Genomic DNA, 20934 nt, shown 5'->3' with positions numbered 1-20934 from the left:
GGAGGAGGTTATTCTGGAGAAAAGGCTTTCTTCAACCAACTCCTTTAAAAGCAATGACTACTTGCTTAAGCTTGCAGATATACGCATGTGGGCATATATCTCACTGAAGTTAATAGAACTGAGGAAGGAGGGTTAGCTTGTTTGTGTATTTACACCAGTGCGTGCTTAGTGAGGTCCTTCATTCATCCCCATGCTCCCTCCCCACAAGGGTCCTTTTCACCATACTGCCATTTACCCTTTAGCCTGCCCTAGCTGGAGCCTCCCCCCACCCATACCCTGATACAGGGAGGGAAACAATGCCAGGCTGAAACAGCCCCCTCCCCCATCTGCTTTCCTGTCCTTATAAGTATTTGGCTTGTGTGCTCCTGTTCCCACTCTCTCTGAGGCCTACACAGGAGGTGGATAAAAACCTGACCTGTAGTTGCTAGGCAACCAGAGTGTTCCTGTTCCTACCCGCTTTCCCTGAACTGACCTGAGTGGCTAAACAGTGAGAGGCCCATCTAGCAGGCCTCATGCCTGAGACCAATATTCCAGGCGTGCCTATCTGCAAACGCAGCCTGACAGAGCCCGGCTCTTCCTCTCCTTGTCAGTGCCCATAGACCTTGCTTTTTCCTCTATGGTTTGGTGATGGAGAGAGGTTAGCATTTTGCCCTTCCCTGTCTCCTGGCATCACCACAATCCAACAAAGCAGGCGATGCCACTGGTCACATGCCCTCGCCACAAAATGGTTCACAGTGCCAGGATCTCAACTCTTAACAGCTAGCTGTACATCTGTAAAAGCTTCTAATCTAGACAGTACCTTCCTCTGCCATGGCACTGCTGTATAGATAGGGACAGGCTCTGCCAAGCTGGCCATGCCAACCCAGCATCCCTTTTCTATCATGGCATCACAGAACAAAGCTAGGCTGTGTCTAGCTAGTGCCAGGCCAGTGTGCTACTCCCCACCCACCCCTGCCAATGACACTCCATCAACCAAAAAGAGCAGACTGCGTCAGGCTTCCCGCCCACCCACCAGTGTACAGCAGAGCAGACAATACTTGTCTGTGCCAAGATGGTGCCCTGCTCTCCCCCCTCCCTGGCTCAGCAAAGCAGCATCCTGCTACCACAATACAGTGGCTCTTAATCTACTTCCATTACGGCCCCTGTGTCCTTGGCTCTGCCACAGGCAGCAAATTTTTACTATCACTGACCCGCCCGTCCCCCCCGTTAAACATTGCCCACAGAGCAGGCTGTGTCCCTCCGCAGGCCACTAGGATGCACAGGCAACTTGGGTTGTGCCAGGGCAGTGCCACCCATCCTCGTGGCGCAATCTTCCTAGGGGCTTAATGGGGTAGGTTTAATCCCACACTGTTCCCTTCCCGCTGTCCCCCCCCCCCCGCGTTGAGACAGTGCCCCTTCTTCCTACTTATTCCCTGCCACCATGGCAAGGGAGATCCAGATTGCCCTTCGCCGTGCCAGGGCAGCGCTTGCTTCCACTCCAGTGGCGATTTTCGTTCCGTTTTGCAATTCACGGCCTAGCAGAGCGAAGAGAGGCAGCAGTGGCAACCCTAGCCCCAGCGTGCCTCTTTCCCCATATTCCTCTCTCTCTCTGTCCCCATAGAGTGCCCCCCTCCCTCGGGGAAGGGCTGCCCCCTCCGCGCCCGGCCGAGCGAGAGCGCACAATGGAGCCGGGCAATCCCTCGCCGCGCAAGGCTCAGAAATGCAAATCGCCGCCGCTGCCTGCGGCTCCGTACAATGGAAGGGAGGGAGGAAGGGAGCGAGAGAGAGGGAGGGAGGAAGGAAGGGAGAGAGAGTGAGAGAGTGAGAGAGAGAGGGAAGGCGAAGAGGAGAGAAGAGGAGAGGGGGGAGCCCCACTGGCGGGGAGGCTGCTCGCCCCGGCCCAGCCCCGACGACGCGGCGGGTCCCCGGAGCGCCCCCCTCCTCCTCCGCGCCGCCTCGCCGTGCGCCTTGGTGAGTAGCTGCGCTGCGCCGCGCCGTCCGCCCGCCCACCGTGCGCCCCCCTCCCCAGAAAACCCGCCCGACCACTCGGCTCTCCTCTCTCCCCCCCACCCCCGGGGCTCCCAGAGCAGGTGCATGGCAGCAGGGGAAGCGAGGCCCGGGCTCCGATCTTCGTGGCGGGGTGGGGTGGGGGGCAAGTCACCCGGCCGCGGGGCTGCAACCGGGCCAAGCTGCGGGGTTGCGCACCGCCTGGGCGGCGCACGGAAACCGCCCGGCCTCGGCCTCAGGCTTCGTTATCCCCGAATGACCCGGTCGATTTCCTCCATGTCTTTCTCTAATAGATCCTTCTCTCCCCACCCCCAGCCCCACTATTCCTCGTCGTCTCTCTCCCCCCCCCCCGCAACTCCCCAGCCACGTGACTGTGATTGGAACTTAGAAGGGGGCTCTGCTTCAGAAATCGGAGTAGGGGGAAATGTGGCGCGGGGGGCGGGGGGTGGGGGTGGGCCCGTTGGGGCCATTTGGGGTGAAGTCGCTTCTGCGGGAGGAAGGGAGGGGGGTTCCTATAGCAGGTGGCTCGGAGCCATGAGGGTTGGCGGGGTGGGGTGCGGTGGGGCGGGAGTGTATCGCGGCTGGTGCTGCAGCGACGAGGGCCAGAGGGCCATGCTCTCATTCCATCTCTAGGGCATCCCCCTCTCCCTCAACCCCCCTCCCTGCCCCACATACTTTGTAAGGGTTGTTTCGAGCTGTCCCACAATCCCACATTTCTGTACCCTTTCAGTGGCACTAAATGGAATGCGCACGCGGGGGGGGGGGCTGTCCTCCGATGTAATGACCCAAGATTATTAAGTTATGACTCTCAGAAGCTTGAAACTTAAGTGGGGAGAGGGGTGTCTAAAGGGTGATGACTCTGTAGCCCTTAATCACTGGAACAGCCCCCTTTACTCATCCTAACCCCCCCACTGGAATGTGCACTGGAGCATTTGCTCAGGCAGCTGCTCCCTTTGTTCAGGGTGTGTGGGGCGGGAAGGGGGGGTCAGCTCTGTGTCTTGCTGGGACAGTCACTCTCTTGTCTCTTCTCACACGCCAAAGCGGGGCTGTGGTGTGAGTGAGGGGACTGGCCTGCTCCCATGGATATATTTCCCCCTCTCCTCCCCCTATACTCCATCGTGGCCTCGAAGTTGGCGGGAGTTGGCTTGAGGCCTGGCAGCCGCCATTCCTATTCCTGGGACCCAGGGGAACCTTGAAAAGCTGCCCCGTTTTTCCTTAGGGTGCCTTCCCCTAAGAAGCAGCCATCTTGTTTGTTTCTGAATAAGACTAAATGGGCACCCAACACACACACACCACCGTTAGGTACAGTTGTACCTCTCCCTCCCCATAGTATGCACAAACAAGCAAGACAGGACTGTCTGCCTCCCTAATACTGAGTAGGCCCAAAAGACTTCATGGTGTGTGTGTGTTTTAAAAAAAAGATTAGTCATTTGGGTACTGCTATAGGCCCAGCATGGCAAGGTGCCAAAATGAATCAGCTATCTTTTATGCAGGCTTATGAATACCACCAGCCTTGCATTGCTGCAAGAGAACAAGGCCTCCTGCTTGATTTTGGCAATACCTAGGGGAAGAACAGGCCCGTAATACTCTCTCTGCAAACTAGACCCACCATTATAAGCAACAGAATGTTCTATAATAGAGGTGTCAGGATAGTACCTGGTGTGCTGTTTCAAAATCACGGCTTAGTGTTAGAACCTGTTTTTATATGCCTCTGGGCACAATCATGTGTAAGATACACTGCACATCGTCCAAGGCACTCTGTTATTAGTTCTTAATAACAAAGAAAAGAGTGCCTCAGAGGATGTGCAGAGTGCCTATTACACTAGCCACAGCAAGCTACCCTCAGCTCTCCCTCCGTGCCACCACATGAGAATACAGGGCAGACCTGCCTTATCAGAGGCTGACTTACAAACAAGATTAAGGCCTGCCCATTGGGCAAGTGTCCCCTCTTTTGAAGAGCGTTCACAAGGAAATAATTAGTATGGTAAACTATAAGACTGCGTGCCTTTCTAGATGGCAAGCTTTCAGGTTGCATAGAACACTTGCAGACAATAATAAAAAGTTGGGCAAGGCAGAGTCTTTTTTTCCGTCTGAGAAATGTTTCTATGCTTCTCATGATTGCTGCCTTACTCAGCCTATATGAACCATTTTAGGGCTTGTTCATACAAGGTTATGTTATCCCGAGTTTGTTACTCTGAAATAATATTCTATGTCTATACAAGCAAAGAATTCCAGGGAGTCTCTACTCACTCTTGCTTACTGTCTCAGTTCATTCAAAGATTGCTAAATTTGCTCTGAGGCACACTGAACTCCATCTAGCAGCTATCACGACACTATATAAGTTTACATGACCTCTTAGCCCAGGTTGACATGGGAGCCAAAGAGTCTCTGATTTTGCCACAGGTTGTCAAATCTCATTTCAATTCCTTCAACCCCTGATTCACCCCTTGAACCTGTAACAGGCCAGTGTTTATGGAGAGTTGAAGGGTTGCTGTCCTTGAGTAATGAGGACATTTCTCCAGCACAGCCTTAAACTGTTAAAAATAGCCATGCTATTCCCCACCTGTCCCAGAAACCTTGGAAACTGTAGTTCTGTTAGGAATGCTAGGGCTCTCTAACAGAAGTCTGTATTCTTGTTAGACTGCAGTTCCCATGATTCCTGGAGTTGGAGAGCTTTGACAGCTAAACTGGGATAAAACAAATAGGAATTTGCAGTAGCATAGAGGTCCCCTAAGAAGCTTTAAGGATACCATGGTTCCTTTGGGATAAGAATTGCCATCTGTGTTACAGAGAGTGTAAAAGCTGTGAAAGATACATACGTACACAGTTGCCATCAGAAGTAAAGTGCATTCCCAGAGAAGACTTAACTAAACCTGAGGGTAGAGCCTATGGCTTACTTTTATGTAAAATGTGTAGCCTTTAAAGGGATTCTAGAAATATTACTATAGTTATTAGTACTACCTCTGCTACTAATGATGGTGATGGTTGCAGGATTAAGGAAGAAGTGCTGTTCACATGCATAATCTTATGATGCTGTATGAATGCTGTGGTTAAATTTTATTTGTTAAAGGTTATAATCTCCTTTTTTTTCTACCAGGTGCTATGGCACATGTCTTTAGCTGTGAATTATTTCTATAAACAGCAGGTGTGTTGACAAAACTGCTCCTGGGCTCTATCACTCCAGATTGTAGGTGGCAAGACTGAATGCCCATCCATAGGAAAATATTTCTTTCAGCAAGGGAACTAGATATGAAGAGCTCAAGCCGAACCTCCCTGATCTGCTGGCTTTTGTAGGTGCAGGAAGCATTCAACCACGTGCACAGGAAGCCAGTTCTGTGAAAGGTATTGCCTTTCCAGTGTGACTATCAACTCCAGACAGACGTTTCTCATAGTTGCTCTCTTTTCTTCTGTGAGGTCTGTTGCCCTTCCGGAGGGGAGGAGGGGTGTCACATGATAACTATGAATTCACAGCTCTGATTCACACATGCCAAACCTACAGCGAATGTCATCTAAGGTTTCTACCCCCCTCCCCTTCACCAAAGCCGACTGTTTTGAATCTGCAGGCCTTGGACCACCTTGCTTCTTGTTATAGTCCTTTTTTTTTGCTGGCTTCTGCACAAATCAAAGCTGCTTCCTTTTCTAAGAAGGTGCTTGCAAGCTGTAAAATTGCATTTGGACATTTTCCTTAGAATGCGGGGGTTTTAAGGCACACACACTTAAAGTGATGTACTTGGGACTTGCTACCTCTTTACACGATTTAACCAACCTATTGTTTCTGTAAATCAGTGTGATTAACGGGCTGGTTTTTCATTTTTATGGTTGAAGTGAAGATTCCAGTTCCTGCTTGTAATTGTGAGTACAGAACCAAGAGGTGGTTGTTCATTTCAGATTAATTAATGCAGGATGCTATCTTGCGATTCTGCCGGTGTTTTGTTACCTAGAACTGGGAGGCTTAAGAGCCAGCTGGGATGCATCAATTGTGCTTAGTTCATCAGAAATCCTTGCAGCCTTGAGTATTTGTACAGTGTTTTAGTAGTGATGTGACCTAAAGCAGAGGTGAGGAACACCTTTTTAAGAGTGTGGGTCACAATATCAATTTGCTGGGCTTGACCAGAGAACACAGCATGAAGGCACTTTGGTTCACAGGCAAAGGATTGTTATTTATTACACACAGAAAATAGGCCTCTTCAAACACTCCCCCCCCCACCATCAAATGAGGGGAAGAGCAAGAGAGTGCTGCACCCTGCAGTGGGGGGAGCCTGTTGAACATGTGAAGGCTCCCTTGTGTGATTGGGAGTCCCTGGAAGATCAGAAATCTGAATTCTGTGGGGAACCAACAGAAACAGAATAGGCTCCCTGCTGCGGAGGTTCAGCCCCTCAACATGTGGAGGGCGGCAAGAGCAATGACATCATGGAGGGGGCTTGGCCCTCTTTGTCCCATCCCTGCTCTTCTAAGGACAGTGGAGTCTGGTGAGCTGCTAACCCACAGGGATTGTTTCACCATACCAGTCCTACATCCCATTGAAGGCTACTGCTTTGGGGAAAGAGAAAGGTCATATCCCAAGCCAATCACTGTGTAATGAAGATCCCAGATCAAACCTACTACCAGCTCCAACCCCTTTATAATCAAATTAGCCCTGAAGCCCAGCTCTAATTCCAAATCAGACTGGATGAGTCAGATCCTGAAGACACTAGGATTTATGTCATTATAATAGTTAGGACTGCTAAAAAATCTGGGAGTTGCGAGTTGGGTGAGGGTGCAAAAGATGCTTTTTGTTTTCTTTTTTAAGAGATCCCTCACTTCCCTCACAAAACTACAGGCTTTGGGGAGGAGGGAATGGGATAATTGCTGTGGTGCAGTGTTTAAAGAGTTAGGCTTGTGGAGACCTGGGTTCAGCTCTTCATTCAGTTGTGGAACTTACTGCTTGGCTCTGGGCTATGTACCATTTCTCAGCCAATAGGACTTGTTTTCATAAAAAGGCAGGAAGAAATCCAGGTACTCTCTGCCTGCGAGCTTCTTTGAAGTTGAGGAGGAGGGCAACAAAAGTGCAATAAAAATAAAATAAAATGACTTGTTAATCCAACTGTTTCATAAATGCACTTGTAAGTCTCTCTCTCTCGGCTCCTCCTGAATTAGGGTTGTGGGATTTGTAGGAGCAGAGCATGCCTGAAAACTGTGTAGAGGGCCCATTGCAGAGCGAGGGAATAAGTAGTAGGAAGAGCCAGCCGCTCATCCTGTTTCCTGGATTCCTAACATGATATTTACAGTCATCACGTTGAATACTTGGCTGCCTGAATGCATCCATACATTCTGAGCTTGGTAAAATATTTTAAATAGTTGGGCTCTGACAGAGCCAGTTTTTCAAGGATTTTGTCAGTCTTCTCTTTCCTTTTCCAGGGAGGAAACTATTGCAGGGAATGAGAGGAGAACACCCACAAACACACAACCTCCATCACCAGCTAGCCTTACCCCACTGCCACTGCCATCACTTGCTGCAGTCTACAGGGGTGGAGAGCCGTAGGCCTCAGGGTCAAATGTGGCCCTCCATGTGTCAGTCTGGCCCTTTGGGACTCTTCCTCCTGAACCACATCCCCTCTTCTCAGGCCACACCTGGCACCAGCCCTGCTTCACACCCTCCTTGAGTGGCTTTGTGTGACTGGAATGTGTCCTTGAACTCTGAGGTTGCAAAGAGGAGAATGTGAGCCTGAGGAAGGTCCCCTACTCCTGAGACAAGGCCACATCCAGACCTGACACGTAGGCCCTGCATCAGGAGGCGGATTGCCGGGCACTCACAAAGCCCACACCCCAGCAGGGAGCCCACTGCCAGCCCCTAGAGCCCCCTGGTTTACCACTGATGCTCCTCCTAAGCATTGCTGCCTGTTCAGCTTTTCAGCTACTGTGTCGATTGAAGGAAGAAGGCAAGAGAAGGGGAGGTGAACCCACACAGGAAACAGGCCCAGTAAGTGACCATTCAAAGCCTGATGTAGGCCAGAGTGAGAAAAACTGAAGGATGGCTGGATTTCAATGCACCTCCTTCCAGTGGTTCCTGATACAGTACTTTGGGAGGCAACCCTCTGAAAGTAACCATATTTTCTCTCCCCTTTTCTCCAGTTATTGTCTTCTGGTGGAAAGAGAAAGAGAGAGGAATAGGATAGGAGGGCTGTGCTTGTTTGCATCTGCTTCAGGAGAAAGGAGGTTCCAAAGAATCCATATATTGTGGGGTGTTTTTTGCCATAAATTATAGCTTGAGTTCCACATGCATAGAATTGTAGAAGATGACAGCCTTGCCTCAGGCAGAGTGGGAGCGAGGTTTGGGTAAACATGTTGATCAGACCACACCTGCTTATGGTATTGGGGCATATCACATGTCTGTATCTTGGTGTGCAGTTAGTTCCCTGGCATTTGTCTTCTGCATCATCAGGATTTCAGATTTGAGGTAAAATAAAGCTATTAAACTATGGAGCTTCTTGTCATTAAAAAAAAGGTGGCAACCAGCACTGTGTCAGTTCCTCTATCCCCACCCAGTTTTGCTTGATCTTTCTCCTCAACTTCTGGCATTGTCTTCTCACATCTCTGTCTCTTCTTCTCTCTCCCTTAGAGCTGTGCTTCGTAGCCCCCAATTTCCTTTCCTTTAGCCACTCTGTCTTGTATTCCCCCACCCTTCAAGAGCTTTTTGCCCCTACTGTCCTTTGCTCTGTACAAAATGTTCCTCACAGCCAAAGTTTAATTGCCCTCACAGAAGCGGACACCCCTGGACACTTGAATGTTTGTGAACATTCTCTGACATCACAGTAGGTCAACTAATGGTTGTCGGGAAAGGAGTAGGGTGCAGAGCACAGCTGTTTTGTTTTTCCCCTGTCTCTTATGAGCATGATCCCAATTTATTCCTTTAGAGCTGGAATATCTTGAAATGGTGCTCGTAGAAGCCCGAAGAACACCCTATAGAGTTATGCATTTTTGTTTCAATTTCATGAACGGCAGAGCCAAGTGTTTCTGTTTTTATTAGCTTCTGTGGAAGCGTAGGTTTTCTGTTATTCGGAGCCGTGGGTGCATGTTCTGCTGAACTCTGCAAAAACAATGGGATGTTTTACGTGCAAGCACTTGTACCGTGAAGCATTGAGAGACATTTCATGGTATGAGAGTTGTTAACACACACTTTGCCTGTTTGTATCCCACTCCTTCCTCCAATGAGCTCTCCACAGTCAGCATAGAAGTTGAGGGTGTGGGGCCCAGAAGGAGAGGCTGCATGGGAGGTCTCAAAGGGATGCACCCAGCCTGTGAGCTAGAGACTCCACTGAGGTCATCCATTGAGCCAAACCAAGCACCCTTACCTTTACCCCACAAATTTTCCTTTGGATGATTCATTAGGGTAAGATTTGACGGATTCGACAGGCAGTCAGATCAGGAAATAAATTTCCCCCAGGGATGTTTTGCCCTTCCCTGCATTCTTGTCAGACTTTGTACAAACTCTGCAGTGAAAGAAGATGCAGTTGAGGCTTTTCCCACACTTCTCCTGCCACTCACTCTCTCTTTTGGCTTGCAGGGTGGTGAAATAATTTCCTGCTGCAGAAGGTGGGAAAAGAGAGGTTGGGCAGGGCCAAGGGAGGGGCAGCAGTGAAGAGAAGCCATGGCTACGCCCTGTTTTTTACTTCAGAGACACTAAGCTGCGTGGCAGACAAAAATCTCCATTGCAACCTGGCAGTGTATTATCTGGCTTGGCTTCCTTCCTTCATCTTACTGCTGGACCAGTCCTGCTTTAGCATCCCCAGGAATGTTGGTCTGAGACACAACATGGGCAAAATACTTGCAAGGTTCCAAAGGCTCTGTTCCATAGAGATAGAATAAGGACCACTGTGCTGTCAGTTCAAAGTTTACAACTTTCTCACCTCACTCTCTGGTTCCTAAAACAGGTTAAATCCAACTTAAATCATGCACATTGCATGTGGAAATTAGGATGGGTAGTGTTCTCAAAGCTACCAGCATGAGTTTGACTAAACTGCAGGAGGCAGTGGAAGACAGAAGTGCCTGGCGTGCTCTGGTCCATGGGGTCACGAAGAGTCGGACATGACTAAACGACTAAACAACAACAACAACAATATACTCAAACTCATGTCAACAAATCTCTCTGCACTTGAACGACTTCCCCTGATGTTTGGGGTCTTTTATGTCAGGATTGGGGAGCATGATGGTGGTCTTGCCGACGCTGTGGGCTAAAACTCCCAACTGTCCATTGGTCATGCTGGCTGCGGTCAATGGGAGTTGGGAGTCCCAACTTGCAGAGTTCCCTTCCCTGCTCTTACGTATTCAGTGGTGAGCAAAATGCACCCTGGGCAAATCCAGGGGTACTTCAGTCCTACACTGTATAAGTTCCAGGGTTAAGCCTCGGCAGCAGAAATGGGCCAAGATAGCTCTCAGGATGTGGCACAGATTAAGTCCTTGTGAATGAAGAATTAATGGTATTCGTCAAATAGTGAGCACTGCAAAATGGCAACTGTGGGCAGAAGGCCTGAGCTTTCCTTGTTGAAATTCTTTTTGTAGTAGAAGCATGAAAAGCTGCCTGATATACCAAGTTCTATCTAGCTCAGAATTGGCTGGCAGCTGGTTTCCAGGGTTTCAGACAAGGGAGTGTTTCCTCTCCCTATCTGGATATGTGGAGGATTAAACCTGAGACCTGCTGCATGCAAATCAGATGTTTGACCTCTGAGCTAAAGCCCTTCCCTTTCTCCCCTTTCCTGCAGCTCATGCTCCCGCCTACCTGCCTATCAGGTGTGAGATGTCAGGTCACATCCTACGTGCTGCCCTTTCACCAATCAACGACTGAAGCATGTGATCAGGAGCATCATGGAGGTAAGCCAGAAGACCAGGGTTAGGTGTGGCTGTCTAGGAGAGGGACTTAAATGCCCTTGCATGTCAGCCACACTGTCTCAGCTAGAGATGGGTAAGCTCTCCCAGGCTTATCATGAATTAGTTTGGAAAGTAGGATCTTCTTTCTCCAATCTCTGCCCCCCTTCAAATGGGAAGATCTTGTATAATTTTTTCCAAGCTGAAAGTCAAAGCCTAGAAAAATTACTTCCATTCGCCCTCTAATGGATGTACTGTAATGGAATTACATGACTTAATTACTTTTAATAGGGGAGGCTATACACACACACACACACATTGTTGCATTGGTTTTTTTTGTTTTCTTTTCCACCTTTGATACAAATCCTTGCCAGGCAGGCTACATTCAAATCAAAATATAGCAATGAAATTACAGCCAAATAGTATCCTAGCATATCAGTTCATCAGGATGCTTCCCACAGGGCAGCTGGTGTCATTTGGTACGATTTTTTTGTTTAGGGTGGTGAAGGACGGCCCATCTGGGACAGGAGAAGCCTTCATCTTCATTCTTACGGGCTTCCCATGGCCAACTATGAGAGGAGGTTCTTACACCTGCCTCATAAGCTCTTGTTCCTTCCCACAGGGCAGTTGGTGTCAATTGGCATGGGGGTGGGACACATTCCAGTTGGAGCAGGAACAGGAGAATGGGCAAAAACTGAAAGGTGGAGGAAGCTCATCTCCCGTCAAAGAGTCCTTTGGAATGTAATGAAGCCCCATTTTTCCATCACATTCAAGAGGGAAAAACTGTTCCCTCCTGGGGCACAGGAAGCCAGCAATTGGGGTAAAATGTGGAGAAAGATTCTGGGGTTGTAAAGGTCATTTCTCCTTTGGTGCCTATGGGCCAGGCTTTTACTAGCCTAGCTCTGGAGAATGTTGCCTTTATCTCTAGTCTCAGCAATGGGTCTTACTGCTCTTCCCCTTGTTGGGTTCCCAGCAAAGCTCCCTCAGCATGATTTCCCTTTGCAGCAAACCTATAGATTGATTGGCTTTCAGCCTATGGTTCTGCAACCTCCACTGTTTTTGCAAAGGATTAGGTTTGGGCACCTAATCCCTGCTGGAAGAGATGCTTGAGTCACCCCTTGCCCATACAAGCAGAGCTTGGCCTTCATATGAGGGAATACCACGTGGCTGTGTTATCAGCTGCTCGTTTGCAAGCTGCTCTTGTAGCAACGTAGATGGCCTTGTCTGCTTCCCCTAGGAGCTTGCATGGAGAAGCAGTAGCAGGGAAGGGTGTCTGCAGGCCTCCTGCCTGGCCAGCGCTACGCTGCGTAAAGATCATTTACTCCTTCCTCCAGCAGTGAACTGTTTAGTTACACTGGAACAGCAGTGGTGTGAAAGAGGATTTTTTTGGGCAGTGTGTGTGTGTGTGTCATTCCATGCTGAGGCTTCCACTGCCTTTCCCCTCCTTCTCGTTCCTGCAGGGTGCAGATTACCAGTTGCCTTCTGCCCACTCAGCCAGTGTGACCCTCTCTTCCCCATCCTCCTCCCCCTCTTCCTGTGATGGAGCGGACACCCTGGCTTTCAACGGGGAGCTGGATCTGCAACGCTACTCCAACGGGCCGGGGGGACCTGGGGGTGAAGCCCGCCCTTACCCGTGCCCCATCTGCGGCAAGCGGTTCCGCTTCAACAGCATCCTGGCCCTGCACACGCGCATCCACACCAGCTCTTCCCCTCTCACCTGCCCCTACTGCGGCCACCGGGCGGGGCAGCGTGCCAGCCTGCGCCTCCACTTGCGCTCCCACTGCCCCGAGGCCCGCGCCCGCCTCAGCCACCAGAGCCGCCTGCTGCTTGAGCTGGAGGAGCGGGCGCTTTTGCGGGGGCAAGAGGAGGAGGAGGAGAAGGAGGAGGAGGAAGAGGAGGAGGAGGAAGATGAAGAGGAAGAGGAAGAAGAACAAGCTGCCCCTGCTCCACCTCCACCCCTGCCCACCTTCCGCTGCCCTTTCTGCAAGGGCAAGTTCCGTACCGCCGGCGAGCGGGACCGCCACCTCCGCATCCTCCACCAGCCCTACAAGTGTGGACAGTGCTCCTTTGCCGCCGCCCAGGAGGTGGAACTCCAGTGGCACAACCAGCAAGCCCATGGGCTCCCGGCCGCCCGGCTGCCCACCCCTCCTGCCCCTGTCCCCGCCACAGCTGCCCCGCCTGCCCCTCCGGCCTCTGCCCCTGCCGCTCCCTCAGCCGCTGCACCCACTGAGTTCCGCTGCCAGGTTTGCGGCCAGGCCTTCACCCAGTCCTGGTTCCTCAAGGGTCACATGCGGAAGCACAAAGACTCCTTCGACCACAAGTGCCAGGTGTGTGGGCGTGGCTTCAAGGAGCCGTGGTTCCTCAAGAACCACATGAAGGTTCATCTCAGCAAGCTAGGCCTCCAGAGTGAACAAAGAGGGCCCGGCCCAGGCCGGTCTGCCCAAAGCTTACTCGTCGGCTGCGAGGCCCTCTACCCTTCCCTCCTCTCCCCTCGGCCCACGGATAAGGCCAGCACGGGCAATTTCTTGGGCTATGGCGATGGCAGCTGCGCCGAGCGGCTGCAGGCCACGGCTCGGGCGGTGGAGAGTGGCCAGCAGTGGAGGGAGCGCTCCTATGCAGGAGGTTCCAAGCTGGTGAGAGAGGACCCAGGAGGGAGCCACCGCTGCCCAGATTGCTCCCGGACCTTCGGCACATTCCAACAGATGGCCTTGCACCGACAGAGCCACCTGTCTCGAGAGAGGGAGTGGAGCAAGGGGCAGTCGTTGGGCTCTCACCTTCTCGCAGGACACTGGCTCCCCACAAATGTCAGAGCCTCCACAGCAGCCAACACCAGTCCGTCTCTGCTGACCCAGGAGGAAAAGGGCAAGTATGGACAAGCAGAGCATAGCTGCTTTGGGATTTGGGGGTGGTTGTTTTTCTGTGGGGGCTGCCAAAGTGGGTCTCACATATCACAAAGCAATCTCAGATTCTAGATCAACCCGTGCTTTTGAGCTGCTTCCTCTAGCAAAATAAAAAAATGAGGATGTGGGTGGGTTACATTCCATAGCTAGGCTGGTTTTAACTGAAAACTGCTTTCCCCCTTTGTTTTACAAAAGGATATGTGTGAGGGGTGGAAGGATATGTCCAGTTGATGGATATGAATAAAGGTCAGGAATAAACTAATAGAATTGTATCGGTAGGCCAAACCCAGCAAAGGAAGCAACATACTGGATGGAAAATGCTTAACAAAACCATATGTTTACAATAATGATGTTTAGCAGCGGCCTGTGTGGTGGGACATGGTTGCCACTATTGGGTAGCAGCCAAGGCAGAAGCAGGGCAAGACCCATGTACTTACTGATGCCCACCTTTCCTTCAGCCCTCTAACAGGACTGCACAGGAGGCTGATGATGCCACTGGATATCAGAGCACATCCCACCAAATAGGATACTACTAAATTCTTTAAAACATTTAAGTAACTAGCCTAAAGGGATAGCCAACATGGAGTTGACCAGTTGCTTTTGGACACCAGTTCCCATCAGCCCCATCCAGCATGGCCCAGTGGCCAGGCGTGATGGGAACTGTAGTCCTTAAATATCTACAGGACACCACTTTGGTCTAAACAACGGAGTGCTTATAATATAAAATACAAAATAAACCAACTAACAAAAACCTTGTAAAGCTACCATGCCTGGAATTCTGGGAAGGGCAACAAGCCTGGCATGCAGTTATCTACAAATTTTACCTCAGAATGAGCAAGAGTTCTGTGATACCCAAACAATAGCTCTCAGTATTCAAAATATTAGTTGGTGTAACTGAAACATTTCTGCATTGCTCTGCACAGTTTTGCATGATTGTACGGTGTCTCACCTCTGCCTCCCAGTTAAAACAAGTTTGGGCAAGGGGATGTTGGTGTCATGAGACCTTGTAGCTTTCTGCATAAGCACCCACATGCACCCACACCCAGATTCTGCATGAGGAAAATTCAAACTCTGTGTCTTGAAGGAAATAAACTGCATTGATGCAAATAAATACTTCCCCAAGTGGTTTTACAACATTCCTTCAAAGCACATATCCGCACAACAAATGCATATCTGTTTTATACTGTTCCACTGTTCTAGAAGCCATACTGTTTTGCTGTTCTCCCAGTAAACCTGGGGAGCTGTGATATTGTGCTGAGAACTTTTCTGGAACCTGTAACTCCTCCCTCCACAGAACAGCAGTTCCTACCAATTCCTGATTAGAGAAAAGGGCTATTAAGCCATTTTAAGCCTATGATGTAGAAATGTCCTAATTCTCAAGTCTGCCACATTGTTTAGCTCTTTAAAAAAAACCGTAAGGCATGAATCACATGCTGTGTCACCGCCATGAGGTGATTTTTTACCATGTCATTTTTGTATGGTGGATGTGTTGCTTAAATATGCCCTCAGGTGGCGAAAGCTGGGATTTACCACACTGGTTAGAATAATTGGAAACTAGGCTTTGAGGTTATTATGTTTAGTGTAGTAAATTCCATCTCTTTCCACCTGAGGGTGCATTAAAACATGTTCACCATTCCAAAAATATAATGGCCTCATTTTTTGCTTTGTGTGTGCATTTCTTCTTCCCCACAAGACCAGCATGAACCAACACTCAGGCAGCTAACTTGGGCCTCAGTACTAACAAGTACCCAATACTTCCATCATTCTCACTTTCAGCTACCCACAAATATTACTTCTTCTGTCCTTTGGCAGAACCTTTTACAGGAAAGAGGAGGGAAGGAAGCATGGTGAGGTTGCCTAGCAACTTGGAATGGAATAACTAGCAATTGTGCTTTCCACCCCTCGCTTCTTCATGCAAAAGTTTGAGCTAAACCATAGTTTGGAGTGATGTGAATGAGCTGAAGTGAGCCTCAGGGTCTTGTGGCTGTGCTCTCCCTCTCCTGCTCTTCCATTAGGATGAGTTTGAAAGCTTTTGCCTAACCACACTTGTCATCTAAACTGACAAGCTGTGGTTAATGTTGATTATGGTTTGTTTGAAGCAAGCCAATGTGAAACCATGTTGCTGACCAAATGGCTTTTATTTTAGACTTGGTGTATGAGGGTGCAGTATCAATTTTTCCAGTCAATTTTTATATATATATATATATATATATATATATATATATATATATATATATTTGCTTTCGTAGATTTTCACGGGTACAGGAATGCAGGTTTTGGTGTCCTCGGGTGTCTTCCCGTGTAAAAGTTGGGGTGTCTAGGCGACGTTTCGACGAGGTCTCACTCGTCATCTTCAAAGAAGATGACGAGTGAGACCTCGTCGAAACGTCGCCTAGACACCCCAACTTTTACACGGGAAGACACCCGAGGACACCAAAACCTGCATATATATATATATATATATATATATATATATATATATATATATATGCGCGCCATATGACTAAGAAAAAAGAAGTGGAAAAGATGACAACACGGTCAGATGTTAATATAACAAACAGAATATCTCTTTTTTAAAAATCAAACCAACCTATCAAAGTCAACTTCTGTTGTCACAAATTATTATTTTTCTATTTCCATCTCTAAAAACATAAAAAAATCACAATTTTTTTGACACATCACTGCATGGTGTGTGTGATGTTTGTGAACAGTTGCAATGATTTTTTTTTTTTTATTCTAAAGCATTCCGTGTAATCTTTACCCAAGGCAGCCAATCTTCTGTCATTGGTGTTTATTTTCAATTCACAACCCAACCACCCCCGTTTAGAGCAGTCATCATTTTTTGCAGCTACTATGTTGGGCTACATTTTGAAACAAAGGTGACAAATTAGCTACAGATCCAGACCTTGCAATGTAGCTGTCATGGTTGTCTTCGAAGGCATGATCTGTGTTGGGGTGAAAAAGTGAGACACCTGTGGCACTTATGGATGTGGTGGGTGGGGTAAAAACTATGTTTCTATAGCTCTAAAGAAGAGCAAAGCGGGCAGAGAATCCATATGTAAAGCATATAGAGAAGGGTCAAGAAACCTTGTAGTCCCCTCATACTAAAAATCTTCCCTCCTTGCTGTGTTTTCCCCAGACATGCAAGGGCAGTCGCGCCTGGACGGATCCCGGCGGGGCACTGGGAAAGACTGTCCGTTCTGTGGGAAGTCCTTCAGATCCTCCCACCATCTAAAGGTGCACCTCCGCGTCCACACAGGTAAGATCAAGATGCTGCAAAAGTGGGGTAGGGTTTGCCTAAACCGGTGGAAATGTGCAATAAGGCTGGTACCTGCTAGGTCCCGTCCCCCCAAGTTCTGTATCTTGCAGAGGCATACCACACGGGTGGAACCTGATACCATCTGAGGCAGCTCAGACCTCTGTACAGTTGTACTTTGGTTGAAGAACGCCTTGCGAGTCAAACCTTTTGGCTCCCGAACGCCGCAAACCTGGAAGTGGGTGTTCTGGTTTGTGAATGTTCTTTGGAACCAGAACGGGCGACAGGGCTTCCTGCAGCCAATTGGAAGCCGTGACTTGACTTCCGAACGTTTTGGAAGTCGAATGGACTTCCTGAACGGATTCCGTTCGACTTCAGAGGTGCAACTATACTGCCTGTTCCTTTGCTTTCACCAGACATGCAAAGCAGTGACACAAGTGCAGACATGGAGCAGCATTCTCTGCTGATCTCAGTTTAGGCTGCCTTTCCTTTCCGTATGGAAACTCAAAACTGGTTACAAAAAGCCAGCACAAAGAAATATATATTATGTATAAAACTACCAATTAAAATGGTAAACTAGATTAGTAGGCTGATAAAATGTTTTTTTTGAGCTAACAATTTTGGGGGGCATTTATTTATTTATTTATTATTACACTTTATATCCCACCTTTCCTTCAAGGAGCTCAAGGTAACTCACATAGTTGTCGTCTCCATTTTATTCTCCCGACAACCTTGCGGGGTAGGTTAGGCTAAGAGACAGTGGCTGGTCCGTGGGAGCTTCCTTGCAGGGGATTGAAAACACTCACTACACCAGACCGACTTGTTTGCAAGGATGTTTCATATTTTGTCTGTTGGTTTTCTTGCGAGGCTCTCTACCTTAGAGAGGAAATGCAAAGTTGTGGTGCCACAACCCAAAGGCCCTGCTCTGCCTGTTCATTGATTTAAGCTCCTCAACAGGTAGAACTTGAAGTGGGGCGTTCCCCATGTGTCTTAAACACTGGGTGAATAGTAATATTCCGATCTGAAGATCACACTGTAGATGGTTGATGCTTTTTGCACAACTCTGCAAGGTTGCCTTTATTCCTGTTTTATAGTTTGGGGAAACAGGGAGAGAATGATTCACCCAAAGTCCCTCGGTTAGTTTGCCTCAGAGGTGGAGCTTGAACCAAGGGCTGCCAGGTCCAAAGTCAACTGTCTAGGAAACAGGAAACTGCATTTGTTTGCTGCCTTTCCAATTTGCCTCTGCCATTTCTCCTTGCAGGCGAGCGGCCGTACAAATGCCCTCACTGTGACTATGCTGGCACACAGTCTGGCTCTCTCAAGTACCACTTGCAGCGCCATCACCGGGAGCAGAAGAGTGCTGCGGCTGCAGCAGCTGCTGCGGCAGGAACGCTGGAACGGTGCCACATTCCCCTCGCTCCCACCGCAGTCCCTGCCTTTCCCGCCACGCAGCTCGCCAAGAGCCACGGGCCCTTCCTGTCTCTCGGGAGCTTGGGTGCAGCTCGGTCCCGCCCATCCCGCCGCAAGCCGCTGCTCAACGGGAAGACCGACTTCCAGCCCCTGGACCTGTCGCTGCGCCCGGCTTTGGCGGGAGGAGCCCTCCACCGCTGCCAGTTCTGCCCCTTCGCCACCTCGGCTCCTGAGCTCATGGAGTTACATCTCCAAGTCCACCACAGCCGGAAAGCCCGAACCCGCCGCTGCTCTCACACTGCCCCTAAACCCCGGGGGGTGGCGGAGGAGGAGCTGCCCGAACCCCAGAGCCCCCAGCTGAAAGCACCCGAGTCTCTAAGTCCAAAGGGGGAGATGACCAAACCTCAGAACCTCTGGCATTCGGAAGACCAGGGAGAACTTCCCCGGCCTGAGTTGCCCCGCGGGAAGAGGACGCCCGATCGAGCAATAGTTGCCAGCCTCTCTCCTGGAGCCGCACCAGCTAACCAAGATTGGGAGAACCTGTCGCAAGACTCTGAAGAGCCAAGAGGAGAGGAGGAATTGCCTGCCCCCAAGGTCCAAAAGGGCCCACACCAGGAGACATCTAAGACAGGCCAAGGCCTCATGGAATTGCAGCTGGAGCCAGTGCAGGCCTGAGTATGTCTACTCTGCATATATAAACCAGTTTCGAGCCTGTTTAACTGTCATGGCGGCTCTCAAGCAAGGGACCCTGGGAACTGTAGCTCCTTTCTATGAAGCAGCAATCTCTAATAAAGAATTCTCAAGCACCCTACGAATCTACACTTCCCAGAGTTCACGGGGAGGGTCTTGGATAGCCCCTAGCTTAGTGGTAGAGCCCATGCTTTGCATGCATTAAGGTCCCAGGTTCAGTCCCTCGTATCTTTAGCCAAAAGAGGCAAGGCTCGGAAAGGCCGCTGCCAGAAACCTTGAACGGACACGGCCAATTAAAGCAGAAAACATGGGGCTCGATGGATCAATAAATAGTCCTGCGCAATAAAAGGCAGCTTCACAAGACAGTTGAACCAATTTCAGACCTGTTTACATTTGTAGTATAGACGTGCAGAGACCAGAAGAGGCAGCTAGTAAGATGCCACTCCACAAATGACAGGGTCATGCACCCATCTGTTGAGAGGCGTCAAAATAGAAAGTAGTAGGGTTGTCTTTTTGGAAACAGGTTTCTGTGTCTTTAACAGCAGCGAGGCAGGCAGAAATTCAAGAGGTGCAGATCTTCTCTGTCATGGAGCTGTTAATGGTACAGAAGACCTGTCAGGAAAAGTGCCAACCTTGGGATGTAGAAGGGAGAAGCTGTGATAACGGCTGGGGTGTGGAATTGGTTAAGGGGCAGCGATGCTGTTAAAAGTCTTTTTTAGTCAAACAGGGTTTTGGGGTGAGGTGGCTGGAGTCCATTGGATTCCAATGCCTTGTTCTCGCCTCAGTTCTGGGCTTGATGCTGCTTCCTATCAGTGCCATTGTATGAGAAATTGGGCCCTTTCAGGACCTCATTGTTGGCACAAACATAGGGTTGATGGGCCCCGTAGGGAACAAGACACCTGTGGTGTATACCGTTTTTGTAAAAAAAGGGGAGCATTTCTGCGGGCACAGCTTTCCCTCTCCGTGGTGCTGCTGCTATGGCGGGAGAAGCTGGCCCTTTCAAAATCCCCCCTTTAATAACACAGGGGCCCTGTCTCCATTAGCCTGTTTACCCTGTCGAGTGCCACAGAGGCAGGGCAGGCCGCACCAGCCACTCTTGGCCTAAGGGGACTTCAAGCACCTGTGTTGGGGCCTTGTCTCCATAACAACCAGGTGCTACAGTCTCTTGTGTGCGTAGCAAGCAAGCAAACCCAGTGCCAGTATGTTATCTCTGTAGTGACCCAGGAACAGAGCCCTGTTTCTGTAGTGAACTGGCATGTCAGGGAGCTTGACAACTTCTAGAGTTTTCTATTTTTTTATTGTTTTTCTTGTAGAAAATTTGAAACTGGAAATAAAAATTAAAATGAGAATCAACTAACGCTTCATTCAGTGCTTGTGTGAGTTGTGATCAGTGTTCTCAATGCAATCCCTGTCAACAGATTTAAAAGCTGCAACTTCACATACCCCCTTTTTAAAAAAAAAAAGAAAAAAGAAAAATCCCCTAGAACAACTGTAGTACTGCTGTAAGCTGACTGTCCTTTAAATGGTGCAAAAATAAGTTTTACCAGATTTTCTGTTTCTGAACATCTGAGAACTGGAAACTAATTCCTAAAATTGTGTGTTCCTGGGTTTGAGCTCAACTAAATCATATTAAAGAATCTCATGGCGCCTTGAAGACTTAACAATTTTACTATAGCATAAACTTTCTTGGGTGGCTTGATGCCTCTAAGTTTAGAGGAGGAACAGAGCCACCAAATAATACGGTAGTAGTTTCTACATCTTCAATATATTTCTAAGGTATGCAGAAGTATATTTGTATGCATTTTTTTAAAATAGCCTGAAAAAAGATCTGTGGTCCGTGCTTTCCAGGA

The 20934-nt window shown here is 49.1% G+C and overlaps 1 protein-coding gene across 1 annotated transcript; it reads left to right on the top strand.

Annotated features, from left to right (window-relative positions):
• The first annotated feature begins 1367 nt into the window (after positions 1–1367).
• ZNF219 (zinc finger protein 219) lies at positions 1368–20437 on the top strand. Its single transcript, XM_081885816.1, has 5 exons — positions 1368–1950; positions 10726–10834; positions 12289–13690; positions 16868–16987; positions 18246–20437. The coding sequence occupies exons 2-5, from the start codon at positions 10829–10831 to the stop codon at positions 19067–19069; spliced, it is 2352 nt and encodes a 783-aa protein (XP_081741942.1). The 5' UTR covers positions 1368–1950; positions 10726–10828; the 3' UTR covers positions 19070–20437.
• The last annotated feature ends 497 nt before the right edge of the window (positions 20438–20934 follow it).

The sequence above is a fragment of the Podarcis melisellensis genome (assembly GCF_964234715.1).
Source record: "Podarcis melisellensis genome assembly, chromosome: 13".
NCBI lineage: Eukaryota > Metazoa > Chordata > Lepidosauria > Squamata > Lacertidae > Podarcis > Podarcis melisellensis.
Note: the sequence above shows the minus strand (reverse complement) of the source record. Positions and strands in the feature narration are given on the sequence as shown.